This window comes from Alexandromys fortis, unplaced genomic scaffold (genome assembly GCF_014885135.2).
Source record: "Alexandromys fortis isolate MF-2015 unplaced genomic scaffold, M_Fortis_MF-2015_v1.1 scaffold_100_1_3062724, whole genome shotgun sequence".
Lineage (NCBI taxonomy): Eukaryota > Metazoa > Chordata > Mammalia > Rodentia > Cricetidae > Alexandromys > Alexandromys fortis.
The window spans coordinates 1,705,473-1,731,900 of NW_026067992.1; the positions used below are offsets into that span (position 1 = coordinate 1,705,473).

At 40.5% G+C, this 26,428-nt stretch overlaps 1 protein-coding gene across 3 annotated transcripts in view; it reads left to right on the plus strand.

Moving 5' to 3' along the window:
• The window catches only part of Fgf12 (fibroblast growth factor 12), a 532,109-nt gene that overhangs the window by 310,675 nt on the left and 195,006 nt on the right, over positions 1–26,428 (plus strand). For all 3 annotated transcript variants that reach the window (XM_050159955.1, XM_050159954.1, XM_050159953.1), the window contains one exon: positions 14,612–14,722. In XM_050159955.1, the coding sequence (XP_050015912.1) occupies positions 14,612–14,722 (111 nt within the window). The remainder of the gene's footprint in view (positions 1–14,611; positions 14,723–26,428) is intronic.

Consider the following 26,428-nt stretch of genomic DNA (forward strand, 5'->3'; position numbering starts at 1 on the left):
AGGGGATAGGGAGTGCAGGGCTGTCTTTGGCTACTTAGTGAGTTGGAAGTCAGTCTGTGCTATTCTGGAGTCTGTTACACACACACACACACACAGAAAGAAACACACACACACACACACACACACAGAACCCAAACTGTAATTTTCAAATTACAATAGGAAAAAAAATTGGAAGAAGAATAAGGGGAAGATCAATTTGAATTAAGAACCATAAGGATTATACATTCTAGAAGGACATGAGTAACAGAAAATGCAAATTGAGGTATAATGCATAAATCAATCAGTCAGATTACAACAAGCACACAATGCTAGCCGGGAGATGGTGGCGCACGCCTTTAATCCCAGCACTTGGGAGGCAGAGGCAGGCAGATCTCTGTGAGTTCGAGACCAGCCTGGTCTACAGAGCTAGTTCCAGGACAGGCTCCAAAGCCACAGAGAAACCCTGTCTCAAAAAACCAAAACAAAAAAACAAAAAACCAAAAATGCCTATTGGAGGAATCTCCCGATCAGATGAAAACTCAAAATCCAAAAAAAGAAAAACAATATAATATCAAACAAACTAGCTTTTGAATGATATGTGTATGTTTTGTGTAAAAATGTACAATACACAAATTTGCACTAGGCACCATTTGTAGACAGAGGGAATAGAATCACAAATGTGTGGATTGCAAAGCTACACTATAAATTCAGAAATACATGATCGGTTCTGGTTAGGGGAGGAAAAATATGAAGGGGATACCTGTAATGTTTGGATTCTGGAAAATGGTTTAAAGCAATCATACACATGCTAATGTTTGATGATTTGTATGGGCTGTGTGGATATCTGTGAGGCAACAAGGCCATAGTCTCAGCCCTTTACGTATGGAATGTGGTAGCTTCCAGGACGTCCTTCAGTGTTAGCAGTACACTTTCCACATGCCAAAAAATAGCTCATTATAAAACAGAGATTAGCGAAAGGAAATAATTGGTGGATAGGTAAGATGAGTATAAACCTGAAAATTATAATTATGCTAATCCTCAGAAAATGTAAATGGCAATCACAGATCAAATTGTTACAGGCACATCAAGAAGTTGTTAGACAGTCAATATCATAATTAAAAGAAAAGATTCCATGAACATCCTAGCTAATGGATTTTCCGTTTTTATGAAAACAAAGATCCATATGCAAATTGATTGTATGGATATACACTTGTAAGGGGCATCTTAATTTTTTTCGGGGAAAAAAATTGACATTTTAAAATTGAACCAGTTTTCTTTTGACTTGAGCAAAAAGCAAGTTTTAAAATGTCACATAAGCCGGGCAATGGTGGTGCAGTCCTTTAATCCCAGCACTTGGGAGGCAGAGGCTGGCGGATCTCTGTGAGTTCAAGGCCAGCCTGATCTACAAGAGCTACTTCCAGAAAAACCCTGTCTCGAAAAACCAAAAAAGAAAAAAAATCAAATAAATGTATTTTTGTTTTCCTGTTTTGACTCTGTGAAATATAAAATTCAACCTATATTTTAATGTTTTGTCCTTTGAAAAATATTTTATGTGTATGTGTGTATCTGTGTGTGTGCCACATGTGTGCAGGAGCCTGGCCTGTGAAGGTCAGAGGAGTGTTTCATATCCGTGGAAACTGGGGTTACAGATGATTGTGAGCCACAGTGTAGGTACTGGGAACTGAATCCAGGTGGTCTTTAAGGCGAGCATGAACTACTGAATGCAGAGTTGTCTCTAGTTCCTATTGATAGTTCTTTGTGGAGTAGGTACCATATAAATGTAAAGTGCTTACATTTAAAAAAAATAGATTTTGGTCATTAAAAGCTCCCTGTCCTCCATCTCTGAGCTGAGAAGATTCATTCGCTGTTCTCCAATAAATCAGCGCTCCATGGGACCCTGAAGATGCCTCTTGCGGTTGGCTATAAGTGAGCCCATAGTCTCAGACTGCTGCAGTCAGAGCAGCTACTCTGGAGAGCAACATCTTGGCTTTGCTTTCGTCATGGGATTCCACGGTCCATGTCATGGCTCTAAATTTGCAGTCACAGAGGTGGTGGCTGGTACCTATGTTGGACTTGTCTCTGAGAGCTTCCCTGGTGTATGTGGGATCTAGCACCCCATACACATCTATATCTCAAGTGTGCTGTTCACACTGATAAACCTTTCTGTGTATTGTATTATCAAAAAAGAAAAAAAAAATCAGTGGCTTGCACCCCCTTAGTTCGTAGCACTTATAATTCAGTTGGAAAGTTTTAAATCTTTACTAACTTACAGTGCAGAAAGATGCTCATCTGTTAAAAACATTTTCTCCACGTTCATTTCTACTTTGCTACAAATAGCTTTGGTGCACCTGTTTCTACGTTTGAATTCTTTGTGTTTCTTTGATCCTATCTTTGCAGCTACTGAATTTTCTCACTTCTATTATCTTATAGATGAAACCCGAAGCCCAGAGTGAAGGGATTAATTAGTTACTTAAAGAACTTTGATTACTAAATGGTGTCTGTTATGTATTGGGCATATTCTGATGGTTAAAACTGACAAGGTTTCATTCCCCCTTGTGGATGCTACAGTCTAGGTGTAGAGGTAGATGCAAAACAATGCATAGAAATTGTCTACTGATCTATCAGAAACATTCAGTTGAGGGAAAATACTGTGTCAATGTGTACAATGAATACGGAGGTAAATTTAGACTAGGGGACTGAGCAAGAGATCTGTGAAAAGACTGGTACTCATCTCAGGGAGAAGTCAGTGCAGGTGTAGGGAGCACAGGAGCAGAGATGCCGATGTCTGAGGAGGGAGAAGGCATATGCCGAGAACCTAGTGAGCTTGGCAGAGTAAACTGAGATACTGATGGGGCAGCAGGAAGAGCCGGATGGTATGAAGTTCTTCAGGCTATAGTAAGGGTTTGCTCTTTCATTGTAAGTGAAATAGGAAACTATGAAAGGAGAGTAGCCTGAGCCAGTTTATACTGTAAAACATTACCTCGATGTCAGTGTGGTTTGGACACAGTGTTAGGAGGGAAGCGGTCAGCGTCAAATGATAGGCGGGACAGAAGTGATCAGATTGGAGATAGAGGTTGCAGTTGGAATCAGCCAAGAAGACTGCAAGTCTGTGACTTGTGCATCTCACGGTGGACACTTCCTGTTCTGGATTTGCCAGTGCAGAGCTGGTGGGAGTGTCCTCATGGCTGATGGATGTACCCTACGGCTCTCTAAACTGTGCATTACAGGAAGCTCTTATTATCAGTCAACTGGTTCAATCAACTAGAGATTTTGGTATAAAAAAGATGTTAGACAAAAATTATATTTGTCACGGTATCGTTTTACATGTAGGTAATTTGGATCTGGGGAATGTAGGGGAGTTCCCTGGACTTTTCTTGTTTGGAATGCTGGGCAGTCTGGCAGAGGATCAACATTTGTATGTGAATTGTGATGTCAGAAAACTGTCAAGTGTTGCCTCTTCCAAATAATGCATACTGCTTGTTTATTTCTGGTGCTGAAAGATGGATCTGTGGGAAAAAAAGGAAATTTAAGAGTAACAAGTAACAGATTGTTTTCTAGGCCAATTATAGAACAGTTTCCATGTGCACAGAGGTGTCTATTTCCCTTCAACCCTTTTCATTTGATTGTGTTTGTGCCAAGAGGCCAAAGGCTGTTTTCAACTTGGGACTAATGTTTCCCTTTTACTTCTTGCCTTTTCTTTTGTAGTTTTCCTAGGCCAACTGTAGTTATGTTATACCTGGAAAGACAATTCTTGATTAGTGAGGAAAAGGTGTGTTCAGTAAAGAGATCATCCTGGAAGCCTACATCTGGCTTACAGGAAGGTAGACCCTGTGACTTGGGTCTATTTTCCAATCTTCCCAGTTTCTATAGAATATGCACAGTTATACACTCAGTGTTAGTGCCTACCTTATGTGATTATTTCCATAAGAACACAATGTTACAATCCGCATAAAGTGCCTGGTGATTCTGAATATGAGACATTTGCTATCTTTACATGTAATTCTCCATTTTTATGGTTCTTACTAAGGGTTTATTTATATTTACTGTGTCTCAAAACTTAATCTACCTCATAAGCTTGGTTACCTCCTAGCAATGTACTATAATATGCACTTCTAAATCCCTAGGAAGGCCTTCAGAAGTGGGTCCTGGTCACTGTAACAAGCACACAAGAAGCAAAGTATGCCTGTGCTTGAGCAAATGAAATAGCTTTCTGAAGTCTGAGTGGCCAGTTTGAGAAAAGCTCAAGGATCCTTGGGGAGATATGAAAGATGCTTTTCATTTTCAGGAGTAGAAGACAAAGAGGTCACTGTGCAGATTAGAGAGCTCTGAGTCCAGGAATTAAAGGACTTGCAGATACCATGGTTTTTCCTTTTCCTGGTATTTTACTTCTATACCTGAAAAGTGAGCCTTGATTTAGCTCTTCCTATGCAATTCTTCCAGATCTTAACTCTTTAGTCAGGGCTCATCTTCAGACTTTCATTATCTTGTGATCTGTGTTCTCCAGAACCTCAGTATCAATTGCGAACGATCCCTGAAACCATGTTCATTCCAGGTCTACATCTCTGGAGGGTCATCTGAGAAAACCAAGGAACTGTGTCCTGGTGAGGTTACCACAATCGGACTACCCTATCTGAACCCAGATCCTGAGGAAGCAAGAAATCATTTCTTTTCCTGGAGATGGTTTTCTTAAGCTTCCTTTACTCATGGACTCTATTGGGATCTGAGATGTATTTGAACTTGGGGAGGAAAAGTTTGACATCTCTGGGCAGTTGAGGGAGACATCACATCTGCCATCCTGAGGCTTTTTAAACATAAACATAACTGTGTCAGCGAGATCTTTGTGAATGTCTTTGCCCTTATAATTTTTGGGCCCTTATAATTTTTGGCTACCATGACTACCATGGCACAGTACACAGCCTTCTTCAAACAAACAATAACAACAAAATTATCTTCACTTTGACCCCTGACTTAAAAAAAAAAACTCTTACGTTTTCTCTGTGTCCTGAAGAAATGCTCCTTGAGGAGTTGGGAGCAGGATAGCTCTTCAGCATGTGGAAAGATTTTATTTTATGACTAGTACTGATATATTTTAAAATGTGTTTTTTTTTTTGACTCATCACATATACAAAGTTTGGAGAGAAATAACATGCATGTGGCTATAAATAAGTATACATATATAGAAGATGTAGATTAAGTTTTTGAACATATAGGACACATAGTAAAAATGATGTTGATCTCTTGTTTAAAGGATGAAATAAAACTTATCTGTTTAAAGCATTGGGATTGTTTGACTGACCTTGTGATGCTCTGGACCCTGTGTTATTTCCATTGTCCCCTCCAGCCATATTTGCACCCCTGGCCACCCATTTACTTTTGGACTCTCTCACCATATTAAGTGCATGCTTGCTCCTGCCAGAAGCAAAAATCCTCTTACCTATTCAAGGCTATCTAAAATGGAATTTCCTATTCAGAGTCTCTCTTAACTGCCTTTTGTCTCACAACCCGCCATCCCCGGTAAAATTAGCCTCTTCACTCTGTGAATCGGTGGCATTTTATTTGTTATGTATGACAGCACTCTTGGTGTGCGCTGGTGGAATGATTGGTTGTGAGTGCCTCCCTGATGAGCCGTGGGTGCCTTCAAGGCAGGAAATGCTTCTTGCTCATCTTTGTAGCGGGTGCCTCACACTCGTCGGAAGTCAGTAAATGGTGTTTGAGTTATTTTAAACTTTCACGAGCACATTAAAGGGAAGGGTGTTGGAGGAAGGGGGTGGGGTATGCTATGAAGAATGAAACTGGCTCACTACAAAAATCTCATCTCTGTTGAGGTTTTTATATTTTTGGTCCGATTTCTACCTTGCTGTCTTCCTCAGCTCGGACTGCTTTAGCAAAAGGACACTCCAGAAAAGCAGGGTGTTTCTTTCCACTTAGCTCTGAGGCAGTGTGAAGGTTAAGGATAGCCTGCCTCAAGGTCACTTGATTCCTGTTGAAGTGCTAGGCAGTTCCATGCTTTGGAGACCCCGTGCAGTTTACGGAGGCTGCCTCTGTGTCTGTCAGAAGGTGCAGTGTGAAGGCTGGAGGCATTGCGTTAAGGGCTGTGAATGGCTCTTTCTTACAAATGAGCTCCTCTGAAAGTCACAGGTGACAGTGGAAAATGCCAGCTATAACTTACTCATTGGCTGCTTGAGCACTGTCCACTCGCCTTGTGCCTCTCATTGTGCTGGACTCGGGCCAGAGTACCGAATGATTTAAAGTTCCTGCCCTTGAGCTGATCATAGCTATTCTGAAGAGAGGGATGTTAGCAGGTGACTGTGACCCTGTAGTGAGTCCTCTGCTAGCCTGTGTAAGAGGGAATGTTGAGACAGAGGATGGATTCTGCTTCAGGGCATCTGGGAAAGTCTTCCTAATGAGGAGTCCAGAGTGAGGAGGGAGGCAGAGAACATGAATTTAGGGCAAAGGAAATGATAGAAGAAACAAGGGTTATGAAGCCAACGTTGGCAAACTTTCTGCACAGGGCAGATAGTAAACATTGTCTGGCTTTGCAGACTTTAAGATCTTTGTAGCAAGTGGAGTACAACAGTTTACTCCATCTCTGGTTGGAGTAAATGAGCAGTCATGGAAAGCGATGGCCAAGCATGGCTGTGTGCCAATAAAGTTTCTTAACCAAATTGACAGTGTCAGGGCTGTGGTTTGTGCACTTACAGAGGAAGGCTGGCTCTTCAGGGAGCCTCAAATCTGACCGGATTTGGGCCAGGGTTTTCAAGTTTAGAAATACTTTGCACTCACTGTTTGTGGTCCAGGGATGTTCTGTAGTAATTTCCTCTGGCTCTTCACTCAGGCCAGGCACATGTGATTCATTTTCTTAGCTGCTCATCGTAGCGCGTTCCCCTCTGGTATGCAAAGTCCTTTTCTATTGTTTTAATTTTTAATTACAGCACTTCTACCAAAATCCCAATTAAAGACGTGTTTTCCTGTTTCGTTAACTAATTTCTTATGAGGCTGTGTGCTGTATGTGGTCCCCTTTGATCCAGCGACGAACAGGGGTTCGTTGCTGGAGATGACATCATCTTAGCTTCAGCTCCATGTTTCATGATGTCAAATAACTACTTAAAATGGGTTATATTGAGATTTTTTTTTTAAACGAGGAATTAACCCTGTGGAAATCAGGTCCGGTGCTTAATTTTGTGTGTGTAAGTGTGTGTGTGTGTGTGTGTGTGTGTGTGTGTGTGTGTGTGTATTTGAATGAAATGTGTCATTAGTACTAGTTGAAGGAGGAAATTGATTCATATACAAATTTTGAACATCCTTTTAATTATCCATGGTTTGTAGGAACATCCATGCTCTATAGGTAGGTTACTGCTGATGGCATTCACTGCCTTGTTTCACTCATGTGGAGACTGGGGACTCCTGATTCTCTCTAAGTGGCCCTCTCTAAGCTTTGGAGCAGATTCCGCCAGTCTGCAATGACACATACTCAGCCCCATGCTTCAGTTCTTGAAGATTCTCCTTTTGTCTGTTCACTGCAGTGTGTAGTGGTTGAGGGACCTCCAGGCTGCTTCACTTTTTACTAAAAAGCATGTATTTTTAATGCATAACCATATCTCAGTGTGGCTATAATTTTTATATTGTTTCCAGATGAGACCTATTCTTTTTCGTGTGTTATACTATTTTCCATTTCTGATTTATTTATGTGGTACTTTGATTTATGATTTGTAACTTTATCCTCATCTATACCCTTCAGCTCTGATTGGTTTTATTACTTCTTATGAATAACCTCTCACCCCCGTAGTCTTGTTTTGAAATCTGCAGGGAGAGAAGGCCCCAGAAACACTTGACAAAACTCATTTAACATCCTTCTTAATCTCAGTTCCTTTAAGTGGGCAGTGTTAAGCAATAACACAACAGGCCGACTTGTAAACGACCAACTGATCCTGTGTGTGTGTGTGTGTGTGTGTGTGTGTGTGCTGTCGTTATCAAAGAATTTTGCATTTTCAGCTTCCAACTACTAGTTTTTTTTTTCACTTCCCTGATGAAAGCACAAACTAAGAGCACAGAGAAGGGAAACTGTATTTAGCAGCCACTGGTTCACCCCAAACTTCCCGGTGGCATCAGGATCCAGACACACTGTCACTCAGGGTGTCTCATCCTTTGAAGATGCCCATGGCCTTCACAGGGCTCCGACCTGTGGTCTTCCCGCATCTTCATTCCTTGGGCAACCTGTTTTCTTTGAAGACAATTTACAGAACACCCTTTGACCCGCTTTTCTAGGTTCCACTCAATGTCTTTAGTGCTGGCCCTGTTGAGGAGCTCACCAAATTGCTGCTCATTGTGTGCATCTGCCTTCTGGAATATGGAGAAAGTCCAGGTGTCCCCCAACCTCTTGCTTCTTCAGGGAACAGACATCAGAACAGACTGCTTATTCAGCCTGTCTTCTTACAGAATAGTCTTTCAAACCCTCTTTGCTTTGTTTGCTTTCTTCTGGACGTATGCCTGTTTCTCTGTGCCCCTTTTAAGACAATCGACCTAGCAGTGCTAGAAAATGGTGGGACCCTAATCCTCTGAACCTAACCAGCTTCATCCCTTACAGCTCTGGAACCTGGGCTAAGAGATACATCTTTAATGGACGTCTGTGATCTTCCCTGTAATATGAGAAGAGCATAGGTGATGTATTCACTTGTTGTCAGCGTTAAATACAGGCTTAGCGGCATCACTAGGACAATGCAGACGAGTGCTCCCAGGGAAGCGGGCTCAAAGTATGGCCACTCGGATGAAAAAGAGAACCGCTAAGCCTCTAGCTCCAGCCTTCCTCACGGTTCGCATCATGGTCATATATTCTGTTTTGCTTTAAATTTTAGAGTAGAGTTTACATGCCAGTGTACTTCCTAATTTGGGGGGGGGAGGGCAGATATTGATAAGTTGGTCTAATCTAGATACAAGCCAACTTTAGTTTCAAAGTGTGGACACGCAATATATGCAGTTTCCTTTATTTCTTTACTCCGCCCTCATTCTCAAATTCTCACAAATGAGTACCTGGTTCTCAACAAATGCTCGCAGATCAACAGTGAAATAAACAAAACATAGTCGATGGAATGTTTTTACTTGAGCCATTAAAATAAATTATACAACTCTCCACTCTGTGGGTCAAAGGCTCTTCGCCACTCTGGTAACTGATGCTCAGCTAGATAGTTCCACATTGCCCTGCCTTCCTGGATCACCTTCCCATCTCCTTCTCTCTTTGATGCCCTCTGCTCTTCCTGCCCACTGCTTGCTCAAAATAAGCACTATGTCTTTCCATTCTTTGGAGAGCAGAGGATGTTATTTATATAGAAATGGATTCTGATGGTCCCTCATCTGTGTGTCAATTGGGTGACCTGAGCAAAAACACCTTTTTGCTCTGAGCCTCAGTTTGCTTTTTACTTAGTTAGTTTTATCTTTGGACGTGACGTAAGACCTGACTGTGGGGACTTACACCTGTAAGTCTGTCACGATGGAAACCGAGACAGGCTTATTGCTTGACTTTGAAATCAGCCCGGGCTAGATAGACTGGTCTACAGTAGCATAAATACTGTTCGAAAAGCTAAGAGCAAAACAGAAAGGGATGGGAAAGCACTGGATGCCATGGCTTCCCATTTTTAAGACGTCTTCTGCTTTCTGCATTCTGCTAATTCATCCTAAACTGTATGACCAGGTTCTAGGGTTCGCTCTCTGCTCCCATGTCCTCTGTGCACCTAGATAACTGCTGAGTGGCATTGCCCATCAAGCCATCAGAAATACCTGGAAAGCTTCCTCAAGTATCATCTTCTCAGAGGATCCCTAAATCCAAATGTCCTGTTGAAATCGACTTGCTATCCTCAAGGATGTGGTGCTATGCTTGGGATCCTACCTACCCTTTACCTCTGTCCTCACTCAGCAACTTAGAGGAGTCAGAGAAAGACTTTCTTTTTTCTTTTTCTATAATTTCTACTGTGATAACCTATATGTGTACTTGATAGTAGAAGTTTAGCTTTCTTTTTATTTCTTTCTTTCTTTTTCTTTTTTTTTTTGCTTTTCTCTTTTTCTTTTCCTTTTTTTTCTTTCTTTTTTTTTTGACTCATGTAGTTCAGGCTGACTTTGAATTCATTATTAGACTGGCTTTGAACCACACATCCTTTTGCTTCTACCTCCAAAATACTGGGATTATAGATATGCACTCCTATACATAATTATTTCTCCTTCTTTTCCTCATTCTTTTTATTCATTTTTCTTTTTTTTTCTTTTTTTTTTTCAGCAGAGTCACCTAACACTTGTGATCCCCTTGCCTCAGCCCACCAATCTCTACTATTACAGGCATGTGCTACCATGCCTCCTAGCTTTTTTCTTATAAAATGTATTGTTTTGCCTTTTCAGCTCCCAAATACCACATTCCCTTTAGTTGTCATGTCCCTTTATGCTCCTTTTTTAGTCTTGCCTGTGGCATTGACTGTTTGCCTTTTGTGGACGACCTTGACAGTTCTGAAGGGTTTGAAACAAGTGTTTTGGGTGCTAGTTTGTGGAGATCTGCTTTGGGTTTCTTCCGCAGTGAGAGATTATGCACTTTTGATGAAAAGTTGTAGGGATAAATTGCCACCTCGGCCCGTTATGCCAAGGATACACTTATTACTGTCGGTGTTCTCCTTGGACACCATACTGAAGTAGAGTTTTGTCATGATTAAGTAAAATCCTCCCTCCCCTCTTTTCCATACTGTTCTCATTAGAAGGAAGCCACTACGTCGAGCCCATGGAAATTGGTTTGTTATTTACCTCAATGCCCAAGGTGGGTATTTCTGATAGCCATTTTCTCTTCTCTACTGGTTATCCAGGGCACGGCATTCTTCCATTCCATTGCTTCAGCCTCCCCTAGGGTTTAGCCATCTTAATCCGGAGAGAGTGGGGAAGAGAATGTTTGCTTTTGAAAGCCTTGGCCTGAAAATGGCACATATCCCTTCCACTTACTTTCCATATGACACTCTTTCATCTGCCAAACCTAATTGCAAGGGAGGCTAGGACATATGGTCGAGCTGAGTGCCCAGGAAAAGGAGGAAATGGATTTGAGGGAAAATGCTTGTAGTATTATCACTCTGCTTTAGTAATATAAAATATAACAGACTAACTCCTCCATCACCATTAGATAATTTGGCCACCAGCTCATTAGAAAATAGAAAAAAAAGATGAATAAAATACTTCTCAACCTAAAAGTTGCTTAAATTATAAATAATTTAATGGCCATTATTTAGATGTCTTATTTAATTTCACTGTTCTATTAAATTCACTCTTGATCTGTAAACACTTGTTGGGCACACTAACTCGCATGTCGGCATTTGAGAACTTACCCTCTATGTTCTGTCCGTCCTGGACTTGTTGGCAGCATCTGCTTGCTGTGTTTTCTGTTTGGAAAGCCTCTGTTCATTTTTTGATTTTGTTATTTGTTTCATCTTTTCAGATGAATGTTCTATGCATAGGCTGTGGAGATGGCTCAGCCCCAGAGTCTGAATAAAAAGTGTTGAGTGTAGTATCATTCACTCATAATCTCAGAATGAGAGAGAGAGAGAGAGAGAGAGAGAGAGAGAGAGAGAGAGAGAGACAGAGAGACAGAGAGAGAGAGAAAGAGTGTCCTGGGTAGATTCCTGGAACTCATTGGCTGGCCAGTTAGCAGGGACTGTATCAAGAGAAGGTGGAAGCAGATAGTGCTTGAAGAACAATACTTGAAGCTGTCCTTTGGCATCCTCACTATCATATCTATCATATCTATCTATCTATCTATCTATCTATCTATCTATCTATCCATTTACCTATCTACCTACCTGTCTTGTCTCCCATTACACACACTTTCATGCGTGTGAAAACATGTACACATATATGCATGTGCCTTCCTGCACACAAATACACACATACATGGGTGAGGGGATCCTGCCCATTCCTCAAGTGGCACTGGTATTTTTATCTAACTTAGACAGAATTAGTCCTTGCTTCTGGGGCAGGGGACATCATGCCACATTGCTTCATTCATTCAGCAGCCCCTCCCTTGACACTAGTGTAATTTGTGTTTCATACCTTAGCTTAGGTGCTCCCTAAAGATAGCACAAGGCTTTTCCACACTTCCATCTCTTAGGTTCCTAAGAAGAGATTGACAAAGAACATGTATGTTTTTAATATGAACAGGATGCTTTATAAGTCAAAAATGGTCCTAGATATTTAGTATTTCTTTCACATACAGCAAGACACTCCCCTCTCTCACATGGCCAACCTTTCTTGAGAGACTGCTTTTGGCTGGAGCTAGAAAGGCTGGTAGGGATAGAGAGAACATAACGGGTCACTGTTCTATAAGTGGGCTGCACAGCCCAAAGTGGCCTGCACTGGACTCTGGGCATGCTCAATAGATGTGCTGGTCTCCTGTGAAATCTCTGTGGACCAGGACTTTTGTGTTTCTAGATCATCACGCAATTAAAACTCAGATCCAGCTCTAATTCCTCCCTGCTCTTGGCATAGGGAGGTGGTATAAAGGTCTCGTGCTCATTATTCTGAACAAGACTTACCAACCTGAATTCCCAAAGTCCCAACAGGGGGATAACTTCACCATGGCAAAAAACAGTGTTTAATTGCAGGTGCAGAAAGAGAAGCAGGAGGAAAACAAACAAGAATTAGCAGGCTCTAGTGAGTAATCGGCCACACATCTCATTACCAAAGAGGTCAGGACTTCCTAAAGTGACCTGAAGCTTGTCAGAAAGACATGGATTGAGAGACCTTAACCCCTTCCCACTGTCGTTTTCTCTCTGTCTGACCTCAGCCTTCACAAGTTCAGTCAGTGTTTTACCACAACAGACCCAGGAGGCTGTGCATTCTTCACCCTTCTAGCTTCCTTGATTTTTTATAGTTGAAACTTTATGCACTGACTAGGATTTATACATTTGTGCAGTTTTCTGGTCCATACCGTCACATAGTTACTCATTTGGCAGTTTCAGTGTTTACCATATAAGTAGATTTTTTTTTTTAAATCTACATGTGAAACCTGAAACTCGGATGTTACATTGTTTGCTTGGGATGCCAAGAAAGCTGGGGCTTTTGGATGGGTTTTATGCCCCTAGTGCTGAGTGGGTCATACCAGAAGTCTTTGCCTAGCCATGCCAGCTTGTTGAAGATGAAGGCAGTTGTTTGTTATGTAACTGTGTGTTTCTCTGATGTAGCCATGGTGTGCATATAGGGTTCAGTGGGTCCAGGGAGGACAAGCATTGAGGACAAATCCTGTCACCACTAAGGGTAGAGCACTCTAACGTGGCAGGGAGCAAATTATAGAAGGGACTATTTGTTTGACTTTCAGCTTGTCTCAACAAGGAAATTTAGGCCTTCAAATTAAGAGTATTTAATTCAAGACAATATATCACTATTAACTGGAATGCCTCGTTTCGAATTCCGTTCCACATTCACCCCTTGTTGCTTATTTTTAATATTCTTAGTATTTTTTTGTCTCTTATGAAGGCTTTGATGCCGAACACATTGTCTTATATTTCCAGTTGTGGCCATCAAGTCATGTACTGGATTCCTGTTAGAACCACACACCATGAAAGTGTTCGGTTTACCTGATGTATTCTTAGAGAGGGGGAAAAAAGTGAATTCCTAACTGATACTCATGGAATAAACACGAAGGTCTAGGCTGACAGGCACAAATTCAGTCATGATTTTTCCAGAGACGTCATTCTTCATTCTTAACTTCAGTAATGTGGTTTCCACCTTTGCCCTGGTTTCTACCATCAGCGATAGCACTCTCTGTTTTTGCTTATGGTTTATGAAATAGCTGGAGCTGTAAGTATCCTGAAAATTTCCATCCAGCACTAGACAAGAAAGGATGGCAACGCTGTAGAAACCAGTTGGTTGCTATAGGCCTCACCACAATGGAAAACCTGTAAATATTTATATTAATTGATATGCAGAAATATAAATGTGCTGTGTCAAGGAGTTTGAGGATTTAGTTATACACAATGTCTAAAAGTGAGGACCACTTATGGCTTAATTTTTTTTATTAAATAAATGTTTCTGACTTGAGGTTTGTGTTGCTTTGTATTAGAGACATGAGTTTTACCTCTGTGGTGAAGGGTAACTGGGAAGGTCTCATTCCTGCACAGTTTTCATCTCACTTGTATTTCTTTTTGAATGAATTTGACCAGAATATCAAAACCCAGGTGCTTCTGACAGGTACCTGACATACAGAAATAAGAAGTCATTCAGACACCAATTATGATGTCAGGAAACATAGGCGTTACCATGGCATTTTTGTCTTTTCGATGATGCTGGAATAGAGCCGTAAACTTGGGAGCATCTTGCAGGAAGGCACCATCTGTAGTAGAAGGGGGAATAATTTACTTTTTAACTTGTCTGTGTTTTCTAACCATAATTAGCTTTAATATTTACGGACACACGACACATTTCAAAGCATTATGGTTCTGCCCCTAGGAAGAAGGATGGCATAGCTATTACACAGAAACAACCCCCTTCTAAATGCTAATTTCAATATTTATAACATGGGCACTTATGCATTTACTTATGGAATGTACTTAACAACTTGCAAGTGTGCATTTTTATAAACAAAATAAAAAGCGAGTAATTATTTCATCTTGTCTTGCAGAACCCCAGCTGAAAGGGATTGTGACAAGGTTATTCAGCCAGCAGGGATATTTCCTGCAGATGCATCCAGATGGTACCATTGATGGAACCAAGGACGAAAACAGCGACTACAGTAAGGAACACCAGCTATTTTCAATGCTGTGCAAATTGAATATGTAGCCCAACACAGCCATGCTGCTTTTTGGACTATTCAGTGATAAATGAACTAGTCTTCCCCATTTAACCTTCTTGTAGCATTCGTTTCTTATTCTTACAGAAAGTACAGCTCTATATCAGAAGAGATGCGTTCATTGAGAGGGCAGAGTGCTTGAAAGATTTTTCAGTAGCCATTAGATGCAGATGTCTTCCTACTGGTTTTTTTTTTTTTTTTTTTTTGCCAGTGAGCTAAGCACTCATAGAAATAATACAGACTTTCCAACACAAGGTGATATTTAAATCTTGGACCCAAGTGACAAACAAATTGTAATTCTCAGAACATTTTTTTTTTGGTGGAAAACATTACTTCTTCAGGCAAACACGAAACACATATATATATGTCATTTTACTGTGCTTAAGGACAACATCTGAACATCCTCATGATGTTCAGTACATGTAATTGGAATAAGTTAGTAAAGGCTGGTAGATCTAACATGGACTTAAAGACAGTCTTGAAATAAAAGTTGCGAATCTTAACGATCATTCAAAAAGTCTCCCAGAAACAGTCATTAGAGTTGACAAGTTCAGAAGGGAAATGCAGTTCATCAAGGCTCGAGAGAATGTATTCATATTTTGGAAACCACGAATACACATGCTTCAGAGGCAAGATTGTCTTTATAATCATGCAGGTGCCTCAGGGCACATTCCCCGTTCTACAATTGTTCAAGGTGACATATCGGTTTTATCATGATGTATTGGTCCACATTTACTGCTAGATCTGTAGTGTTAAATGTACAGTGAATGAACCCGGTGTGGTAGGCACATGAGTATAATTGAGCTTTAGAGGGGAAATGGAGCCAAGTCAAAAGTTCAGCATTATGTGAGGCTTTCTAGTGCCTTTAAGGGCAGCCTGGGCTACCCGAGGCTGCACCTCAGAAAGAAAGGAGAAAATCAGAGACACAGAGTGAATGTTCATCAAATATACACCCAGTGGCTCTGATGAGAGTGATTTTGTCACCCTGAAAACCTCTCACAATTCAGCGGTAACTTAGAAAATCAGATATTTTATGGTGCTGTAACTCTTAAATTAACAATGGCGTCTGAGGCAAGATTTAAAGCTCTTAAAGCGCTGAGACATTCCTGTCCACCCCTTTTGAATTTTCTTTGTTTACTTAATATTGTGCATTACAAAATATGAATTACAATAAAGAAAAGATCTTATTATGAAGATTCCCATTCCACTTTTCTCTCGGTTTTTGGCCGGGCAGTTGATTGCTTCATTGTGGTTTGCACTGTTAATTTGTGTTTCCATGAATGCATTCTCTAAGTGGTTCAAGCTTTCGACTCAGGCGAGAAGAATGAAGAGCCCCTACTCCCTGCATATGTCAGTCATCTATTGCATCTGCTCTTGAATGTCTGATTGAGTGGGCCACACTTATAAACCTAGGCAGGTAACTGCCTAGCTGTGCCTCTCGTGTTGATTGTGAGGTATCTCTAGATCTCAGTTCCATGTTTAACACAAGAAATGACTAAAAAGAAAAACAGTAGCAGCATTTTCTTTCAAAACCACCCAATGGACATTTTTAAAAGTTGAAAAATCAATGTTACCACTTACAGCAGCCATGCTGAGACCCTGGGGACATTTCGGAAGAGGAGGTGACAGAATGGAGAGCTAGAGGAGTTCTTTAAAATATTGACTTCTGCATGTGAAAAGGCCATGGTAAATATGCACATATAGTAGCCAAGACCACAAGAAAGACACATAGAAAGGACTGGGAAGTTGGAGAGGGAAGAGTTGAGAAGAAAAAGGGGGTCAGAAGGGTTGGAGTGGAGTAAGAGAAAGTAGTAAAGGGATACTTCATTGTATACAAGTAAGAAAGCATCAAAAATTAAACCATTTATATGAAAGAGTTATAAACTGATGGAAACTGATTTGTTCCCTAAGCAAGTCAAGTAGCCATTCTCTCTCTGCTCTACAGAATGCTGCCTGAACCCAGCCAGCTGTGTAACACTTTCTACCCAGAGGATACAGGGTAGCAAACACCATGGGATCCAAGCACACAGATCCTTCATTGTTGCCAGAAAAATAACTGAAAGTGATCTATTCTGAGTCTAGGCCCATCACATACTTGAATCCATGCATATCTATACAATCATATGTACACACACACATACATACATGTATGCACATGTATTCCAGGCATACAAGAAAAATACATAGAGCACCAGAATTCCTGATACACATGCACCATATACATTGAGGGTAACTGATGATGTGTTCTATAAAATGCTTACAGAACTGATTTAAACTCATAAATTTATACCATTGTTTTTAAGCTAAGATGATCTGCCATGAATAACTTTGATAAATTTTTATTCAAAATAACTTCGGTGTGCACACTCTAAAGATGAATGTAAGTTCATTTAGATATCAATATGAAAGTTTTGATTTAATACATTCATACCTTCTCTTCAAGAAAGAAATTCTGCTTTTTTTGATTATCAGATATCATAACTTCCCCAAATTTGATTTTGCTTATTTAGATATGATCTACTATAGCCGAATACTCATTTAGATGAGTGAGTTTATTCATCACCTAGCAATCTAAAGTAAAGGAGTAAATAGCAAGTGATGTGGAGATAGTTGCATAGACGGACAGGTATACACAGGTAGCAAGATATATCCAAACATCGAGCAGAAATCAACGGGGAAGGCTTCATTGAGGCAGTCATTTGGAATTCTAGGAAGAGGAAGTCTATGGCATAGCAGAGGGTCCCTTGGGCGAGGCTTCCAAATGAAGAAGAAAAAAATAAGTTGGGAGTGGTACATGTTGGTGAATGGAGATATTGGAGCAGCTGGGGAGAGAGATTAGGGTTAGATATATCCTATTTTTTGTATACCTGTGTGAGATTCTCAATCATAAAGAATAAAGTGAGAAAAAAAAAACACTAAAAAGAAAAAATAGGAACGTGTAGAGATGATATCATCAACTCAGCAGCTCACAATGTCCCACAGAAGCTGGGAAGCTGAGACAGTAAAATTGAGTTTTGGAGTGAGATTTTAACCCATAGATGGAGTTAATCCCAAGAGCGAATTGGTTTCTCTTTCCCACTACAGGAGCTCTACAATAAGGGCTAAACAATAGTAACCTCTGTTCTTCTCAAGGGCACGATGCTCACACTCTTGGATGACCTTGTAGTGAGGGGAAGCCTATTCCAGCAAGGGGACTTGAAGGACATTTTAAGATCAACATGCTTGGGTTCTGAGATTAGGGACTGATTTCACTTTAGAGCCAGCTTCTCAGTGAGCTCCAACAACACAGGACAATTTACCAACATAACGTACATTACACATACCGTTTTAAAAATAACCTTTTCTGTTTATATGCTGAACCCACTCTTCGTATTGTCTAGTATATTTTAAGCTTTTATATAAGGCAGAGCATTGTAATATACATGTTACATTCTGTCATCCATTTTTATTATGGTTATGAGACTCTTATAGGTAATATACTTATCTGCTTTATCTAAGTCATGTGTCTATTAAGGGTGTTCAATGATGCCGCAGTGTGGATCATGCCTTAAACACATGGACCTTTGGGTGCTATTTTAGATCCAAATTTATATCCATTTTATTCTTACCTTTAACTCCTGTGACTATGCAGCATATTTGTTTTGCTCTTTATTTATTTATTTCATCTTATTTACCAGAAGGTAAGCTCCTATGTGAAGTTTTGTTTTGATCATTTTTTATATTTATAATGGCCTATCATGCATAGTACACATTTGCTGGCTGGCTGGCTGCCTAAATGGACAGGTCTTCTAGTAAACAGGTTTTGCAATGGTTGGCTAAATAATTCCTACATAATGTTTACCTTTTACTTGTTTAAAATTTTATTTTATTATTTCGTGTGTAAGGGTGTTTTGCCTGCCTGTGTGTCTGTGAACCCCATGTGTACAATGTGCCCAGAGGTCAAATGAGGGTGGTGAATTCTTCGGGACTGGAGTTACAGATCCCTGTGAATGTTATCTGAGTGATGGGGTTGGAATCCAGGTCTTCTGGAAGAGCAGCCAGTGTTCTTAACCACTGTGCCATTGCTCCAACTCTACTTTTATTTTTTGAAATAATTCTAGACTTTCGCAAAATCAGATAATGTAGCAAACACATTTGTACTCACAAAGCTTTCTCTAATAGCATTGTTCCAAACAACAGCAGAACAATGATCAAAACCAGGAAATGAACACGCTTACAATGCTGTCTCCTGGGTTACAACATCCTTACGTCAATTAGTGAACTTGCTCCTGACCCTCTCCCACAACATGTACCAATCAAAAATGTTAAATGAAATAATAACTTTTAAAAATCTTTTCCCTACGTGGAGATGAAGGCTAGACAATGCCAGAGAGACATTCAAGTTCAACTCATGTTTTTAATAGAAAAATTATAAGCCTCTAAATTGTTAACATGTCTTTTCTTCTCCACTCTGTGTGGGTGGGGAGCAAAAGCAGTTGATTGTTTGAAAAAAAAAAGAAAAAAAAAACTCTTGTTACTATAAGCATCTGCCAGAAATGTTGTGTTTGGTTCATTAGGTCCAAACCATCTTTACCATGGCATCTTCAGAGAACTGATAGACACCTGCTCTTTTGTTCATGGAGAAAAGACTAATTATATGTAATTGAGTACAAAGCAAATGTTTTTTTTTTTTTTTTTCTGCAGTGGCAGATAAGAATCGCTACAAATGTAATGATAACAAAAATGCAGGGCTGTGTTGGAACACTGCTACAAAAAAAAAGACAATTGCAGCTTGGAGGGTATTAATAGGAATATTTTACATAAAATTTAAAAGCTCATCATTCTGTTCTGTACATTCTCACAGGAGATACATTTGAAGAGGCTAAACAATGCTGCAAAGAGAATGATGATGATGATGTAACCAGTTGTATTGTTCTCATTTCATTGGGGGGAAATTACACGAAGTGCCCTCTGCCTTTGGAGAGGGGCTGCATGCTAAGGTTAGCGTCACTGTTAGACTGGTGAGTGGGGTCCATACTGTACCCACCTGGAGTGAGGGGAGATGGCCATGGAAAGCCTCTTCATGTAGCATGAAGAAGCAAAAGGTTTGAGTAGTCTTGGAGTGAGGGGGGAACTCTGGAGCTTCCCCCAATCCTTTCTTTTCAGCATTATTTTTGGGAAGGAAATTCAAGCATGTGGGGCAGAATTATAAAGGCACAAGTGAGTTTGCAGCTGAGAAACCGTGTGAGGAGCAGCAATGCTAGCCCTGTACATAGCAGGCCTTGCTGAACCGTTGGAGGTGGATTATAAACCATGCCCCTGGCACAGTCCCACAAGGCCCCGGTGATGGGATGGATGAAAATAAAAGCAAATGCACTCAGGACTCATGTTTGAGCACAGACACGACCAGGATGCAGTAGAAATGACCAAATGGCCACTTTTCAGTCCTGGCTGGTGTCACTGCTATTTCATCAAGCAAAGCCTTCTGGAGAAGACTTGTTAAGACACATGATAGAATCACTCCCACCCCAGTCCCCAGAGCATCCAGTCTGAGAGAAGTCCAGTTCTCGGAGTCCTTCCCAAATCACCAGTCATAGCCAAATCTAGTCTGTTCTTTCCTTTGTCTTCTTGACCAGACTCTGACGTTCTGCCATGGTGCACAGCTCTGGTGCTTACTGTGGTAGAGTCACTACACCCACGTTTGTTCAAACATGGGTGTGTTTCTGGTCTTCCTCGAAGGGAAGACATCAACACCTTCAAAGCAATGTTCTTTCTAGACCACTCTCCCCAACCTAGGCACATTCTAGATTTTTTTCCCTGCTACGTTCTCTCCAGCTGTTCTTCATCTGCTTTCCTGTTCACTTGCTTCCTAATCATCACAACATGTATTTGGCAGATTTTTTCACATTAATACAAATTTGATTGGAGTGGTTTAGACACCTAATTTGTGGGCTAAGGAGTTGGCTTGGTGGATAAAGCATTTGTCATGAAAGCTGGAAGACCTGTGTTTCCATCCTCAGAACCCGTATACGAGTGGGAGGCAGCAGTGTGTGCACACATCTGTTATGCTAGCTAGCCTTGCATGGGATGGATGAAAATAAAAGCAAATGTACTCAGGACTCCTGTTTGAGTCCCTTTCATGTAGCTGAGGCTACATAGTGAAGTCCGACAGACACTGTGTGTGTGTGTGTGTGTGTGTGTGTGTGTGTGTGTGTTGGCCTCTTTAAGACATAAACTTTATTTTTATTTTTTGTTGAGTTAAGCTGAACACTTCTTTATATGCCATATGAACCTTGTATTTTCTTCTGTGTTACATCTTTTCATGGTACTCCATGAAAAAGACATTCATAATTTGTATTTTATGTAAATTAAATCTACACAATATCATCTTTGTTCTTTGGGTTGTACAACTTTCTTGCCCAATTTGTTGTCTTTGAACATTTTTGTATTGGCTTTCTATTCTATTCCACTTTAAAGATAGTTTTATTCTGTTTTCTTCTCCTCCCCCCCCTTTTTTTTTAAAAAAAAAGAAACTACTCATTCCTGCTAAGCTTAATGACACAGGCCTACACTAGGAAAGATGTGGCAGGAGGATCAGAACTTTAGGGCTTATCTGAGCTACTAAGTTTAAGACCAACCTGGCGGTTCATTGAAACCCTGTTTACGAACATAAGGTCAAAGGAGAGCTGAAGGGAGCGAGAAGATTGTGGAGCGGTTGCTTAGCATGCTGGCGGCCCTAGGTTCAGTCCTCAGTCACACACACACACACACACACACACACACACATGCACACTTAAAACCACACTCACACACATACACTATTATTCATAGGCAAACACTCTCAGATACATGCATGCACACACATATATACATTCTCACACTCACATACACACATACACACTCACAGTTAAACACACTCAGACATGCATGCACACACACATACACATTTTCACAGACACACAGACAAACACACTCAGATACATGCATGCACACGCACATATACATTCTCTCTCACACACACTCATAGGCAAACACACTCAGACACATGCATGCACACACACATATACATTCTCTTACACACATAAACCCTACTCCTCCTAGACTGAAAATTTCAGTTTCTTGTTTATTCTAGTAATGCATATTTCATTTTTCTTTATTTTACAGTTAGCATATAGGCAATTAAGGGAATAGATCCCTTAATTCTAAGTTTATAATATTTCATATTCCTGTCAATCTTAAATACAATTACAGTTTATTAGATCTCATAATATTTTAACTTCATTATGATTTTAGTGTTAGGAAACGTATTTCAGAACTGCCTGTATCTGATTTTGAGAAATCTCATTGTAAATGTAAGAAGTTAGTCATCCAGTTATGTTTTCTATACAATACTAAGCATATGATGTTTTGATACCACTAGTCACAAGCATATAGACACAGCCAAAGCCAGCAGGAGCTCATCCTGCCCAACTCTGAAAAGAAACAAGAACCAAATGGTTGCTTGGGGGGAAAATTATCAAGGGAATCGTGTATCTAGTTATAAGGACATACATGCAGATACCTCCAAGAGCTTTGAAGACATTCCCTGTCTCTAATGATGGGTCTTTGGGGCCCAGACTTTCTTCCTCTTTCACACGCTTGAACACGTTTGTTAGAGCTTTTGGCAGAAAAGCGATGCCGTATCTAATTCTGTTTTCTAGAGTCGTCTGTATTTTAGGACATTGTCATTATTCCTTATGGAATTATAAGGTTGAGTTGAAAGAGAAGTAAGTGGGTGCATTATCCAGCGGGTATCCCCAGACAAAGCTTTTATCCTGCCAAGCAGCACTTTGGCCCATGCAGGGCTGACACTCCTCCCGTTATTACCTCTCAGTAGCACGATTAGCTGTCACTCTTAACTTGTGAATTCTTTTAGTCCATTGGATAATTTTTTTAGAAAGGAAAAAAAAAACCTTTGTAACCTGATTTGGAGCTATAGAAGGTAGCCCTGGCATTTATTAGAAATGCATATTTTGTTGTTAATAACATTGCCTCCAAATTATATTTGTGGAAAGCTTGAACAAGACCCATTTATTTCCTTGAATAGTTCAGCACTTATTGATACCACCAGGACTAACTCCCTTGGCTCCGTTAACCTGGATCTGTCACCTTCTTCCTGATAGGAGATTTCTTTCTGATGGGGAAACTCTTGCTCCAGTGTAACTGCTAGCTCAGAAAAGGAAAACGAGAGACAGTTGAAATGGCTCTCTCCCACAGTTTATAATGTATTTGTAGGTTTGTATTTGTGGGATACATGGGTTTAGAATCTTTTTAAAACCACATAGCTACATGGATTTCTGAATGCTGGTGAGGCTTAAGTTGCCTTTAGTGTTTTCTTGGCTCCATGTGGTAGCTAATGTTTGGCCTTGGGTCAGTCACATAAACTTTCTCCCACGAAGATGAGCTTGGGTTGTACCAGATGAGAGGGACAAACCCATGATACTCCCTTTCTTTCCTTTTGTGCCAAAATAAATGTGTGCTCAGTAAATCTTTTTGTGGCTTCCTCTTCTTTCCTTGAGAGGCATATTGTAAGCAGATATGAAGTCATCAATTTGCATAGCACTGCATCGTATCGTTGAGATGCATATAAAGTCCCAAAGAGTCCCCTGCATGTCCATTTCCATCCAGGATGGGGCTTAACAGGACTGCGTGTGCTTGGGGCCAGTAATTTAATTTTTCTATGTCTTTAATTCATCCTTTCCATACATGAGAGTGTACTTGTCCCTAGATCTCAGGAATTTTGCATCTATTAAATGAGACAATTTTTGAAAAGTGTTTTAAACAGTAATTCTTAATAAAGCTCACCCATTCTTATTATCTTGTCATTAGAGCTAGACAGCCTGTTTTGTTTGCTTGGATTTGGCGGGGGGGGGGGTTGCTTGCAAGCAGCTCATAGACAGCAGCTGCTTGGCAGATGTAGAATTCTTCTCAGTGGCTGCTGTTGTACAAAACAGTTTGATGTGCTTCCATTGGAGGGTGTTGAAATCATTAAGTAAAATAGCTCAGAAGGCGTGGAGACCCCTCACCTGCATCATCAGCATTATATGGGGGATCTTGTAGAAACAGATCCTCCAGTTCAACTCCAGACAGATGTATAAACAAATGTAAAATTTGAGAAGTGACAGATGACTTAATAGTGTAAGTAAAGCTATGTACTACATAGATTTATGTTTTCATGATTTTACACATGGTGATTTTTCTTGAACATCGTCAGTCTTACTCATGTGGTATCATCTACTTGAAAGGATCTAGAATCACCCAGGAGGTAGACCTCTGCCTGAGCATATTGGGGGAATTATCTTGACTATGTTAGTTGAGGTAACAAGACCCACCACCTACTGTGGGCGGCGCTGTGCCATTCCCCTGACTGGGCTCCTGGACTATAAATGAAGAAAGGAAAACGAACCACAGCTCCTATTCAGCCCTCGCTGCTTCCTGACTGTGCATGTGATATGACCAGCGGCTTTATTGCCCTGGGTGCTTTGATCTGCTATGACGGATCCAGAAACTGTGCATCAGAATACACGGTTTCTTTCTCAAATTGCTTTGGTCAGGGTCGCTTGTCACAGCAACATTAAAGTTAAGGCACACGATGATGAATCACCCCCCTCACAGCAGAGCCCCTCTCAGTCCTTGTGCTCCGTCTATGGCACACCAACTCTATGTATGCTCAGCAAATGCACCCGGCCACAGAATCCTCACTTCATCTGCGCATCTGTTTACATCTGCACAGATCACATGACACTCACAGACTAGCTGCATCTGTGCTTCCCTGTTCGGGTACGACTTAATTATTTTTTCTCCTAGCAAGCAATGAACACGTTCCAAGATCCCAAACTCCTTGAGTTACTTCAAACGGAAACAGTTGGACAGATTTCAGCAATAGACACATCTACTGTTTCTTATTCTCCTGCCCCCTGCTTAAAGCCCTAAGACCTTCATGTTCAGGGTGGCTGTGGCCCTCAGTGAATGGCTGTGAAAAATAACGGAGTACGGACAGTGAAGGAGCAGCTCACATCTGCTCAGCATCACCCATTGAGAGCCGTAGCAGCTTGAATCTAGGGCCGGGTCACCCAGTTTCCACCCTGCTGAACCTTTAACAGTCTCTTCTCTGCATAATGATGTGTTTATAAAAGACAGGCTTAAAATCTGAAACTTTTCAAGTTTGTAAGTTGACGATGTCTATTTTTAACTTTTGAAAAGCTATTAAAAATGTCAAAGATGGAGGATCCAGCAGTGCAGTCGGTTTTGTACTGGATTGGAAAACAATGATGCCATTCCCTCCTACCTTCAATAAGCATACAAACCTGAGCCAGCCTCGCTGTCTTTGACATTTGCAGTTGTTTATTTCCTAGGGGATCCTTTTACCTTGGGTTTCCTTGTTCATCCGCCACGGTCCAGGCATGATACGAGACAAATTCACTGCTTTGCTCAACTTCTTTCTTTCCTTTTCGTTTCTCTTTTACTGTTGCGCATCGCTAAGAGGAAAGCTGGAATTTGACGAGTAAAATTTGATGTAAGTTAACCTCCTGCCTTCAGGCCTCTCCACCCCTGCTCTCTGTCATCCTTGCTGTTCCTCAAACATATCAGCTCTGTTCTACCTGAGGGCACTAGAATAGGCATTCCTCTTGCTCAGGATCCTTCTCTCTAATAAGTGTATTTCAGTCAGGTTTTTTTTCTGGTTTATCTAGATAAATTTCAATCTCTGTTATTAACATTCTCCTTTAGATCCCCAAATTCTTTTTCATTTTCTAGAGCTCCTTATTCAATAAGCTGACTTTATTGTCTAGTGATACTACTAAAGCAATCCCATACAGAATATATATTCTTCTCCATCCATACTTGCCTAGTCTGTCTCTTCAAGCAGGCTGTTGGTCTTTTGTTTTGACAATTCCCCCTTTTTTGGTTTCTTTAACTGTAAAGTCTTCTTTCCCTTCTGAACAAACTGAACACAGTTGCAGCTGGTGCATTTACTGTGTGTGCAGCCTGCTGACTACCCCTGGAGCACAGGCTGGATCCTCTCTGTGTAATTATACCTTGGCAATAAGTATACCTTGGCTGTGTGCTTAACTCATGGTAGTTAAGTTTATGGTGAGTGGCTAGTTTAATATTTATTCAAAGTCAAAATTAAATAAAGGAATAGGGACAAATCCTGTATGCATACACATGTGGACTGGTGTTTCCAGGGCATATTGCCTTGAAATTTAAGGGAGGGATTATATATCTTTAATAAGGGGAATCAGGAAAAGAAAATGGTTATGTGCCGACATGATTTCATTAATATTTTTACATTTATTTATTTTACGTGTGTTTGGGTATGAAATGCACATGCCATAAAGTATTACCTTTTTGGGGTGTTGATTTTCTCCTACCATGTGGGTTCTATAGACTGATCTCAGGTCCTCCCCCTTGGCAGCAAGTTCCTTTACCCAGTAATCCGGATCCTACACTCCAGGAACTTTTTTTAAACATGTAGGTTTGGGATGTATCTACCATTAATATTTACTGAGAATTTTCTAAATGTTTACTACTTGTATGAAATATTTGGAAATTTTGCTTTTATCTTAGACATATGTAAGAACAGGAACTGCAACTCTTCCTTTTGAGTAAACCGAGGAACAGGAAAATGAA